The sequence below is a fragment of the Gigantopelta aegis genome, chromosome 8, assembly GCF_016097555.1.
Source record: "Gigantopelta aegis isolate Gae_Host chromosome 8, Gae_host_genome, whole genome shotgun sequence".
NCBI classification, from domain to species: Eukaryota; Metazoa; Mollusca; class Gastropoda; order Neomphalida; family Peltospiridae; genus Gigantopelta; species Gigantopelta aegis.
The window spans coordinates 40,567,704-40,580,488 of NC_054706.1; the positions used below are offsets into that span (position 1 = coordinate 40,567,704).

Sequence of the window (12,785 nt, forward strand, 5' to 3'; positions counted from 1 at the left end):
GTTTGATGAGTTGATACATGTGCCTTTTCCTCCTCCCCCGCAATATATTTCCTGGATCCGCCCCTGTGACATAAATCTAAGCTTAGAATCTAATAAATCTAAGCTTAGAAATTCCTTGTCAAATTTTAGACTCGTTGGAGTCGACTAAAAAGTGTGGATATACTTTTCTTACACACCCATTGGTGAGAACACCATGCGGTTTTATTTTTTTTTATTTTTTTTTTTTGATAACACGTAGTTGTTTACACACGTACGTGTGTTAACAATTTCAAGACAAACGACTAGGTGATGACCAGGTCATCAATGCCATACGTCCAATAAAAAACAGCACTGTGGAAATCGATTACACTGTGACGTATAGTTAACCTGGCAATCGTGTATGTGATGCGTAAGTCAGTTACAGGTGCAACGGCTGCAAATAACTTTTAGTCGAAAAAGATGTCAATCTAATTAAAATTAGCTCCACTGGTTCATTACTATTGCCTGTGGATCTAACAGCACTCCGCTGGAGCTCATGTCCAGTTGACTTTTCATTCGACTAATCAAAACCTTTGGAATTATGCCGAGGGTATACGAAATGATTCGGGTGAATTACGAAGTATGCCGGAAACTAATTTTAATATAAATTTTTATATGAAATTCGTTTCCAGACGAAAATAAAACCCGTGATGGTATAGCCATAAAATCTGTTTATACTAGTATACAATCCAGAGTTTATTACTGCACTTTTCCCCCTATCTTTTAATGTTAAAATAGACCAACAAGCATAAACAGTCTCGCCCGATATTTTTAGAATTTGTATGCTCCCGAAGTGTAATTGGTCGATATTTAAATTGTTATTTATTAATGAAATGTCACCTGGACATGGGAGTCCACGCAATGTTGTTAGATCTACTGATAGACCAGTAGACTAATTTTAATCAGATTGAAAAGATGTTAACATTTGCTTAAAACCTGGGTGGGTTTTTTTAGGATATGTGAAAAATAGAATAATACATAAGTGTCCGCTAGATACCATTTATCTCACAATTCGTTGTAAGATAAATGGTATCAAATGGACACTCATGTATTATTCTTTATGTAAATCATGATCATATTGAAAACGGAGGGACATGAGCAACAATGACTCCACTTCTTTTCGAACTACTTGAAATTAAAATTCAATAAATATCTATCTATCTATCTATCTATATACGTTCTGTATCGTTAACTAGAAGTATATTAATAAAAATATAATTTATAAATGGCATGCTAATATTTTATTCCTATTTATTTTATATTGCTGTATTGAAATAGTCGTTTAAGTATGTCTGTGTAACTATATTACCAGTCTGTCATGGTTGGAATGGGAGAAAAAGATTGCTACGTGGGTGACGAGGCTCAAAGTAAGCGAGGTGTCCTGAATGTGAAGTACCCCGTGGAGCACGGCATCGTCACCAACTGGGACGACATGGAGAAGATCTGGCATCACGCATTTTACAACGAGCTGCGCGTGGCCCCCGAGAAACAGCCCGCCCTCCTCACCGAGGCTCCCCTCAATCCCAGGGCTAACAGAGAGAAAATGACCCAGGTTCGTTAAAGGAACACAATCGACTCCTGACATAATTAATACACATTTCTAATACAAACAAAATGTACTTGACTGGTTGGTTGGTTGCTTGATTGGATAGGCACAGGTACGTATCGGTAGGTAGGTAGGTTGGTACGTAGATATGTCGATTTATATGAAACCTATAATTATATAATTTTATTTGTCTATTCTTTCATTCATTCACTGATGCGTTAATTTAAAGGATATGTGTGTTGTTGTTTATTAAATACAATTAATAGCAGATCTGTGATCATTTCATTTCAACTTATTTCCGTACTTATATCCAATTAATGTTCAAGCACGCTGTCATGGACACACACATCAGTTATCTGGGCTGTCTGTCCAAAACAGTGGGTTAGTTGTTAATGGTTAGTGAGAAGAGGGTGTAGTGGTTTTGGTTATTAAAACTTGCTCCGAATGGGAGCCGGTACCGGGCTGAGAACCCTGTACCTACCAGCGTTATGTTCGATGGCTTAACCACGACACGAGGCCGTGGATCTGAGATCAAACCTTACCAAAACTGCCGATGATTGCCACTGTGGAACCGGCCTTGTCTCAAAGTGAATATGTTCTGTTAGTACATATAAGTTTATATATATTTTGTTTACAGATCATGTTTGAAAAATTCAGCACCCCAGGTTTCTATGTAGCTATACAGGCAGTGCTCTCCCTTTATTCGTCGGGTCGAGGGTCAGGAATCATGTTCGACTCCGGTGACGGCTTGACTCACATCGTGCCTATTTATCAAGGTAGACAAACGCTGGTTATTCTTTTAGATCTGCAGTCGTTTCAGTTTCGTTTATAGAACGGGTCAGGATCGAACCTAGAGGGGGCCACTTGTTCCTCACCGAAACATATATATGTGGAAAAGTGCCGTTTTAGTTTAAATGTGCTCTGGGAAGGTGCTTGATACTTCTGGATGGAACCTATACTTGCAGACGTCGTCTTTTTCATTCAAAAAGAGTTCAGTTTGAACCTTAATTGTAAACAAGGAAATCAAAGAAGGTCGTATCACGGGAATAGCTAAAAACCAAATTGACGATTTACTCTGAATATTTAAATATTATAGACTTCAGCTTATTTGTTTATGATTATGCAATGTGTCTGTGTATATATTATTAGGATATACCTTTCCACACGCCGTGATGCGAGCCGATATGGCGGGTCGTGATCTCACGGAATATCTCGCGACAATTCTGCGAGAGAACGGATACAGCTTGGTTAACAGTGGTGAGTAGAATCTATATATGTACACGGCCGTAGCTAGCTAGAAAATTCTCTTCTTGACTGTTTAAGGAGTTTTAGACTATTAACTACTCAGTTGCCCCCCCCCCCCCCCCCCAAAAAAAAAAAAAAAAAATTAAAAAAAAAAAATCCTAGCTACGGCCCTGATGTATCATGTTTATTTAAGACATCAATAACAAAACAGTTTTAAAATCAGTTAATCAGCAACTTACCACTCCGATGTCAATAAAACAATGTACAAAATTTTCACATTGTTAGTAATTAAATAAAAAAAATAATACTTTCATATATACCGAAATGCACTTTTGATGATGTATTTACAACAATGTTTATGTTTGAATGTTTACAATGGTTTATTTCAGCAGAACGAGAGATTGTGCGAGACATCAAGGAGAAGCTTTGTTACGTAGCTCTGGACTTCGAAGCAGAACTTAAGGCTGCCAGCCAATCAGTTGCGCTCGAAAAACCATATGAACTTCCGGATGGTCAGATGATCACGATTAACTCGGAGCGTTTCCGGTGTCCAGAATGCTTATTTCAACCGTCATTCTTGGGTAAAAAGACACTTTTTATATGTACATATAGACTGTGCAAGGTCATGGTAAATAACAGTATGAAGGAATTACAAAACGTGCAATATGTTGGGTATTTTAAAACGCAGAAGAAAAGAAAAACCCATTGTAGTTTTAAAGTACCCTTTTTGTCTAGCTGAAAAAGATCCTTCATCGGTGTATACTCACTCTTTTTTACTGACCCTCCCCACTCCAATAATCTTAGGCTACGATCCGGAGCATTACGTAGTAGCTTTGTTAGATGTTCATTCATTGTATGGGTATGACATGTACTATCTCTACATACATGTGTTAAATAATATATCTATATCTAGTCAGTTTCTTTAGTCTGTTTTCTAGGAATGGAGTCTGTGGGTATCCATGAAATGATTCACAACTCAATCACGAAGTTAGACATCGACGTAAGACTTCACATGTACACCAACATCATCCTATCAGGAGGGTCTACCATGTATCCAGGTAAGCTAGGTAGTATACACGTACCAGACCGTTTCGTTCAGTGTGAGATCAATGGTAGGACTCCCGACTGTGGTAGCAGAATTAATCTTCATCAGCCAACTCGCCGGGTTATTATCCATTTCAACCACTGCATCACATCCTGTACATCAAAAGTAATAGTTTTACTATCTTGTTTATGGGAAAGTAAATATAAAAGATACCTCGCTGTTAATTAAATCGGTAGGAATAGCTATGATTCCGTAACGGTTTTCATCTTTTACCATATGTTATATACGTAATAGGCGCTATATCAGCAGTGCTGGTATGTTGTCCTTAAACACCATTAATTAACAAGAATCCAGTGTGAAAACTCATGAAAGGAAACGTAAACAATTCTGCTGGGATTAGGGTTTGTTTTCATAGGTGCGTAAAAAGGACAAATATTAACAAAATACTAAATATGAAATTGGCCACATCCACATCTACCCTGCTGAATACGACAGTTTTGTGATTCTCGCTAAACCTTTGAATGGCATGAATTATTTTTATGCTTCAGTGATGGACCTTATGGTACTTTGTAAATTCTACTATTTTGTTTTAGGGATGGGCGATCGAATGACAAAAGAAATGATCAACATGTTACCAGGTAATATTAAAGTCAAGGTGGTAGAGCCTCCGGAAAGGAAGTACTCCTCGTGGATTGGAGGATCTATTCTGGCCTCGTTGTCCTCTTCTCAACGAATGTGGATCACGAAACAGGAGTACGAGGAGTATGGACCCAGCATCATACATCAGAAGTGTTTCTAGAGGATCTCGGTCTCGACGAGCTTGTGAGTAAGCAAATCCACGTGGAGACATGCTCTGTAAACGTGACCTGTCTCTATAGAATCGTAACACGGACGTCCGGTGGTTGGTGCCCATGGCTCTCATTAAGCATCAGCAAGTACGCTCAGAGAGAAAAAGAGAGAGATGCAATTTTGGAATATAGCAGTATCTTGTAGTACAACAGGTCCCAGGATCGACACACACTAGTGGATGCAAGGTGTTATATCTCGTTTTGCTAGCGCCCAAAGGCTCAGAGATGTATCTCCAATCTGTGGGAAAAGACTGTATATCATCAAATATATTTTGCTGCTAATAAAAACGTGTTTACTAATATAAAACACAAAAAACAGCTACATGTATATGTTATATTTTCGTCGCGTGTTTCGTTTATTATAGTGGAGCAGCGCAATGGGGGGGGGGGGGGTGACATGAAGTGGAATGCCAAGGTCTCACTACACAGATGTCATCTGCCATTGAAACCCATGTTAAACTGCCCAACTTCAAGCGAAGATTGCCCATAGAACGGGTTCTCGTTGGCACTAACAACATACACCATTGCGAACATACATTATATAAACATTTATATTCACTCCAAAATTGTGAACATTTCCGTCTCAGTTTTTTGCTATATGACCGCATCTGGCTGTAGTACCGATCCGAACAGGTGGTTCATTAACCGATTCACTCCGGCTGTCACTTGCACTATATACCCATGTCCCAAAAGGTCGATGCACAATATTACAAAATAACATGGGCAAAATACAGCCAGAAAGCTTACCATTAAACATGCATATTGTTTTAATTCTTCACCATTTCCTAGAAGTGAATATGTGAACCATAACATGTGCCACAATTAGGAACTATAGTGGAATTAACTCTCACCCGGAAGTGATCTGTGTAGTGAGACCCAAGGGAATTTTGTGGGAGGTTTGGAGAGGGGGTTGTAAAAAAAATGAAAATTAATATATAATAAAATTATAACTATCGCAAAATTTAGGGGGGGGGGGGGGGCGGGCGGGCATGCAAAAATTACCTTATTGACATCTATGACCTTCAGATGACCTTAATATTAAAAGTAACCCTATTAGAATGATATTAACATGGAAGACTGCTTTTAACATGTAAATGCCATCAAATAGTTTTAGGCATGTTGGCTGGTCCACTAAGACATTGTCAAGTATATTTATACGTGTTAACTAAGTGTTTGTTTTTAGGCCTATGTGTTAACGTTCGAGATTTGTACTCTTTGTCTTAATCACAGGTGACCGGCCTCGGTGGCATCGTGGTTAGGCCATCGGCAATCTAATTAAAATTAGCTCCACTATTACATGTAATTCACACGAAACATGTCGTATACCCTCAGGATAATTCGGAATGTTTTCAAATTATTTTTAAATCACTGGCAGGATTCTGCAAGTAAGGTTTTGATTGGTGGACATGAGCTCCAACTGGCTGGTGTTAGATCCAAATGTAATAGTGGAGTTAATTTTAATTACATTGAGGACATCGGTTTACAGGCTGGTAGGTACTGGGTTCGGATCCCAGTCGAGGCATGGGATTTTTAACCCAGATACCGACTCCAAACCCTGAGTGAGTGCTCCGCAAGGCTCTGAACTGAACTGAACTGAACATTTATTTCTCTCAGGCCGTAATCCACGGCATATGAGGAACAATATATAATACAACAATTCACACTTTTTAACAAGATGACAGAGTAAAACTATTCACATAAGTATATCTACATAAAACGAACATGGGAATATAATTATAAATAATTGGTTTGGGTTTACATACACAATAATAATACAATAAAGCTATGAGCCGGAGGGCTTGGAAGTATTCATAATATGTTTACAAAATATTGCAAGTTTTCGGAGGACACCAGTTTTTTTACAATTAAATAATTCGTGAAATTTATATGTGTTTGGTTTGGATCGATAATATTTCGGTATATATTGAAGTCTGAATTGGTTAAAATATGGGCATGTAAAAATATAATGGAATTCATCTCCGATGTCGTTAGTGTTGCATAAAAAACACAATCTATCATGTAATGGTTTACGTATCCATCTACCTGTCTCTATTGGAAGATTGTGGTTTGATACTCTAAAACGTAACAATGGGCACCAATGTTTTTTTCTAATAAATTTAAATAATTTTCGAATGCTATACTGCTTTTAAATATTTTGTAACAAGATGCTTTCGATGAAGTGTCAATATGACTGTACCATGTTTGCAAAAATTGATCTATGAGTTTTGTTGAAATAACTTTTTCAACAATGAAGCACTATTAATACGCTCACAATGTGACCACCATATGTATGTGCAACCAATATTATCTAAAATTGATTTTATAAAAGCTATCCATTTGTGATCATAAAAATGTGTATTATAATCATTCAATAACATTCTGTACACTAATAATGATAGCTTGGACTGCTTCCCAGTAATCATCCTAAACCAAAATCCTATCATTCTTATTTTTACTGTTATATCTACCGGGAAGCATCCAAGTTCTCCATACAACATATATAATGGGGTGGATTTTCTAACAGGCAATAATAACTTTAAATATTTGCTATACAATTTTTCTATGCAGGACAGACTTTCGACACCCCAAATTTCACATCCGTATAAAGCAATAGGTAAAACCATACATTCAAATAATTTAAGTTGGCATTGAATGGAAAGATGGCAACGTTTTCCTTGTCTAAGTGTAAAATACATAGCTTTTTGAGCTTGATCATATTGATGTTTTCGAGCATTAGTGAATTTATTGGATTTATGAAATATAATTCCAAGATATTTGTATATTTCTACATTATCTAGATTTGTGTTTCCTAAATGGAACCTTTTGGAATAATCTTTTTTATTACCACTAAAAATTAGCGCTTTAGTTTTTTTACAATTTACATTTAGTTTCCATTTTGTACAATAAGAGTCGAAAATATTTAATAAATTCTGCATGTCGTCATAATTTTCGGCAAAGAGCGCTGTGTCATCAGCATATAGTAACACAAAAAGAACAATATTTGTATACAAAGTGGAATCTGTGAATAAGTTATCTATGCGGATGCCATTACAATCATTAGTTTTAAACGTATCCTCTAAATCATTGAGAAACATGGAGAATAATAGGGGCGATAAATTTTCTCCCTGTCTAACACCCATGGAACATTGAAAATAATCCGACATTGTGTTATGTGCACTAATGCATGACTTAATGTTCTGATACATGCTATATATTACTTTAAAACATTTACCATTAATACCATTTTGTATTAGTTTACCCCAAAGTCCTGTTCTCCATACTGAGTCGAATGCCTTGCTAAAATCTATAAAAGTACAATACAGTTTTTTTCTTCCGTGCTTTTAGCAATTCGATGAGTCCATATAATGTAAAAATATGATCGTTCGTCGAGTACTCCTTCCTGAATCCGGCTTGAACTTCAGATAACAAATCATTAGTTTCTAAATATAATTTCAGTCTATTATTTAAAACAGCTGTAAACAGTTTCCCGAGACAACTAAGTAAAGTAATAGGTCTATAATTTTCTGGAACAGTTCTATCGCCACATTTATAGATCGGTTTGATTATGCCAACTAGCCACGAATCAGGAAAGATGCCATGTTCAAACACTAAATTAAAGAGCTTAACATACACAGGGACCATACAGCCGATAGTTTGCTTAATATACTCGTTGATTATTTGGTCTATTCCGCAGGCTTTATTGTTTTTTAGATTTTTAACAACGGCGAGTATTTCTTCTTGTAATATTGATTCATTTAGCATGGTAGTGTCCTCAAAATCTATATTAAAACTTGGATCTTTTTCTTCTGTTGTGTTGTCATCACTGCTGTTTATATTTTTAAAGTAATCGTACAGAGTGTCTAAAGGGGGGAGAGTAGGGTCTTGTTTTTCTTTTAACAGTTTCCAAAAGGCGTGGGTATCATGTTGACTAAGTTCTGTGAGTCTTTGTTCTGTCTTCCAATTGTGTTTGTTAACATATTTCCGTATTACATTTCTGTAGCTTTTACTGGCATTCAAAAGTCGTTGCTTATTATCAGGTGTTTTTCGTTGTTTGTATGCTGATCTCGCTTCTGTATACTTTCTTCTTAGTGTTCTGCAATGATTGCCAAACCATGCTTTGTTACGGGTATTTTCACGCTTGTGTCTGGCTCTGACGCGGGCTTGCGTGTAACCGAAAGTGTCGGCTGCGGTGTCAACAAATTGGGTCCCAATACGCTCCACTGCACCATTCAGCTTTTCTTTCGAGAAGTGTTCACACAGTTCATTTAATATTACGTTTATGTCGTTGACTGTTTCTTTGTTTATATTTTCACTATAGTGTTTAGCCTCTTTAGTATTCCATTTCCTTGGGTAGGTGTAAACCACTTGCACCGACCAGTGATCCATAACTGGTTCAACAAAGGCCATGGTTTGTGCTATCCTGCCTGTGGGAAGCGCAGATAAAAGATCCCTTGCTGCCTGTCGTAAAAGAGTAACCTATGTGCCGACAGCGGATTTCCTCTAAAAAAAAACAGTGTCAGAATGACCATATGTTTGACGTCCAATAGCCGATGATAAGATAAAAAAACCCAATGTGCTCTAGTGGCGTCATTAAATAAAATAAACTTTACAAACTTTTAATCACAGGTGGTAACGACAAGTTCCTAGTTGTTCAGATGTTATTGCAACACGTTACACAGTGAAATACAATGTTCGCTTAGGTATATATGACCCAAGTCTCCCAGTGAGAAATACATGTATATTCCAGGATTTCAGAACAGGCACATGTGCGTACACTTACTGCCAGTTCTGCTACACAATTTACATAAGTTACGTGTTTATTTAGAACAATAGGTATATGTGAACCAGAGTCCACTCCTCAAGATCCTCTCCTAAAGATTTTCTTACGATTACATACAATACATTTTCTTAGAATATACAATAGGTATATAATGCACATTAGGCACTCCTAAAGCGCTGCAACATATGCACTAAACCGTCATATATTTGTATATTCAAATTGGTAGAAAAGTACTACACTTGCTATTTCATATACACTAGAAAATGAAACCAACATAATTTATAACTAATTAAACGAATACTATTTAGCTACATTTCTTTTGAATTAGTTTCATCAAATACCATTGGAAGCCAGAGAGAGAGAGAGAGAGAGAGAGAGAGAGAGAGAGAGAGAGAGAGAGAGAGAGAGAGAGAGAGAGAGAGAGAGAGAGAGAGAGAGAGAGAGAGAGACCGTAGTCCCATTTTTAACCGCAAAAAGAAGAAAGAAAAAAAAAAGAGAAAAAGAATGTGTCCGCCTTTTTTGGTGCGGCTGTATTGGTGGGATTAATCTCGTCAGTCTCGGGGGTCGATCCCTTCACGGCCAGGCCATAACTTAGTTACCAAGGAATAGGTTCAATTAAGTTTACTAAATCTCCAGCCATAGGCTTCGCTGATTTAACGGTTTAGATAACACGCTATTAACCTTCCGAGGAAACAACCCCCTGAATACTACTGGAGTACCCCCAGCTTAACCTCAAGGTATCCCACATTCTAAGCCTCCAAGTAGCTGGATTACAGGAGCACGCCACAACTCCCAGCGAAAAAATAACAGCATTTTAATATTTTTATGTCACAAAATATACTTTTTTTCTTTTTTCTTTTTGGAAATTGCTTTAAAAATGATATTTCTAGCCATAATACTAGTATACAAGAGAGATGATTCTTGCTGGATCTAATTTTAAATATTATTACAAAATTCATTAAAAACATTTTCCAGGCTATTTTTAGTTCGTGTGTACATTCCGTTATAACATGGACCCTGGTGTTGTTACAATGACTTTTCAGTGCATAATGTGTGTACATACATTTTATTTCCACTCATTGTTTTGATTAAAAGAAATTTCACTGTTGAGTAATTTTTTAAAGAGAGCGAGAGATATTTTAAATAAACTTCTATTTATGTAAAAACAGTATCATAGATACTAGTTACGTTAGAAATTACTATAAATAGAGGAAATTACACCAAAAGAAAACACAAAAACAAAATGGCTGCGCCCAGAGTAAAGCATATTTATCATTATGATATATGGTAAAGTGTTTCAGTTTTGTGACACGGTCGTAAAAATTTAAAACTTCATTAATTCCTTTGTGAATTTAAGATGCCTATAGGTTATAGTGAATCTCTGTAAACAGATGTCCATGCATTATTTAGAAATGTATACTATGTATCGTCCGTTGACCTGTTTCTGTGAGAGACCCGTTTCGGTAGTTGCGTCGTTTGTGCGTAACAGACATTTCAAGGTTTCTGACATCGTTGACTTTTGCATGGGAAAAGTAAACAAATGTCTGACACATTCACACACATGTTCATAAGAATAAAGTTAAAACGAGCAAAGAAATCAAGATTGAACTTGACCCACTCATAAATGTAATAAACACGCGTTACACGGCACATTTCTTAATAACTAATTTTCTATGATTTTCAAAGACACAGACTCAATGAGAGTCTCATTTGAACAATTGAAAGAAAACTTGCTTGTAAAAACTATTTTTGTCTCTTCTCAACTGTACTGCTATCTAGTTATTAAAGTCACATGATTGTCACAGTGTCTGCTGGCAAAACTCATCAGAGCAATTTACAGATCATAATTCATACTGGCTAAAAATATATGGTTTTTCTAGATATCTGTTTATATACTTATTAAAACTTAGAAGGCAGCTTATATTTTGTAACCAAACAGTTTCGCTTTTATAACCATTCAGTGCTCAACTTCAAACACAATTGCAAGACAGTAGAAATTGTTTTCCAAAAATGTTCTCTGTTAAAGGAGAGGACAATTATTAAGGAAACATGTCACGAGACCATAGTATAGCTCATTTTAAAAGCAAAATGATATAAAAATAATATACAAATAAGTTTATAACAATAAAATACGCGTAGTTAACTTAAAGTGAAGAAAATAAGCCAATCAGTATCAAAGTACGATTTATGCATATTTATTCGTGAGCGTTCGAATAAAAAAGGGAAGTGACGTCAGAGCCGCTGTACTCTTCCATTGTTGTTAACTGTTTATATATGGAGTAAGGTCCGTACGATCTTTTCAGTCCAGCAGTGCCGTACTGCGTGGCCTTTGGGTGTAAAAATAAACAGTTTAAACGATCGGGATTGTCTTTTTACGGTTTTCCAAAGGATTGTACCTGAAGAAAGACGCGTGTATATTATCGCAAAACAAAAGATTGGACACCAACACCGCATAGTACTTTGGTGTCAGCCTATTTTAGTATTTACAGCCCGGAGCCCGAACGTTACCCAGAGACAAAAACAGTACTCGGTTGCGAATGCTGAGGTGTACATTGTACATATTTGGCACAAAGATACACCTCAGCATGATGTATTTATATATGTTAAAACAAAAATGTCGATTTAAAAAAAAAAATTTTTTTTAAAAAGAAGAGATTTTTTATGTTAGGCCTATATAACAAAATCTGTATTCACCGTCCGAAGAAGGAAACGTCAATAATTAATTAAATATGGCATATACAAACATAGGATTTGGCATGAGGATACATCTCAGTACGATGTATTTAAATATGTTTTAAAAAAAAACTAAAATAATTTTAAATAATGATTTTAACGTTCCTCATCGCCCGAAGCCCCAAAGTAACACAAAGTTCTATACAAAATAAACCACTACTGTCGTCGAAATAACTATTATGTTTCATCCACGGGCTGACTTGAGAATCGGAGTGTTGTTTTAGTTAACTGGTCCTTTCTTTCTGTGGCCAGCACATGTGATTCCTGATTGGCAGGTGTATGTTGCAGGGTATCGACCAGGTAAGTGATTACCACTGTCTAGACATACGTACAAAATACTTGCCAGTTTTTTAAGATCACAGGGTATTGTGGCGTAACCTGGCGCGACTATAGTACAATGTTAATGGACATTATCAGCCGCCCTGCTTCATTACTGTAAATAATGCTGTAAAACCTTTGTTTAAATAATAAGTAGATTTTCTCATCTAAAATTACAAAACTGACCAATTACGTAGTACCAAAGAAAAGAAAATTATCACATGGGTATCGTGAGTGGTCGTTTTTACTCTA

The 12,785-nt window shown here is 36.4% G+C and overlaps 2 protein-coding genes across 6 annotated transcripts in view; both read left to right on the plus strand.

Annotated features, from left to right (window-relative positions):
- LOC121378761 (actin, cytoplasmic 1-like) overlaps positions 1–5,018 on the plus strand; it is a 29,053-nt gene extending 24,035 nt beyond the window's left edge. Inside the window, exons 7-11 of the mRNA XM_041507063.1 lie at positions 2,230–2,340; positions 2,714–2,821; positions 3,199–3,390; positions 3,748–3,867; positions 4,448–5,018. Coding sequence (XP_041362997.1) covers positions 2,230–2,340; positions 2,714–2,821; positions 3,199–3,390; positions 3,748–3,867; positions 4,448–4,653 — 737 coding nt within the window. The 3' untranslated portion in view covers positions 4,654–5,018. The remainder of the gene's footprint in view (positions 1–2,229; positions 2,341–2,713; positions 2,822–3,198; positions 3,391–3,747; positions 3,868–4,447) is intronic.
- Positions 5,019–10,692: 5,674 nt separating this feature from the next.
- The window catches only part of LOC121378954 (disease resistance protein TAO1-like), a 37,545-nt gene continuing 35,452 nt past the window's right edge, over positions 10,693–12,785 (plus strand). For all 5 annotated transcript variants that reach the window (XR_005958787.1, XM_041507352.1, XM_041507357.1 and 2 more), the window contains exon 1: positions 10,693–10,769. The gene's annotated coding sequence lies outside the window, so the exon portion shown is untranslated. The remainder of the gene's footprint in view (positions 10,770–12,785) is intronic.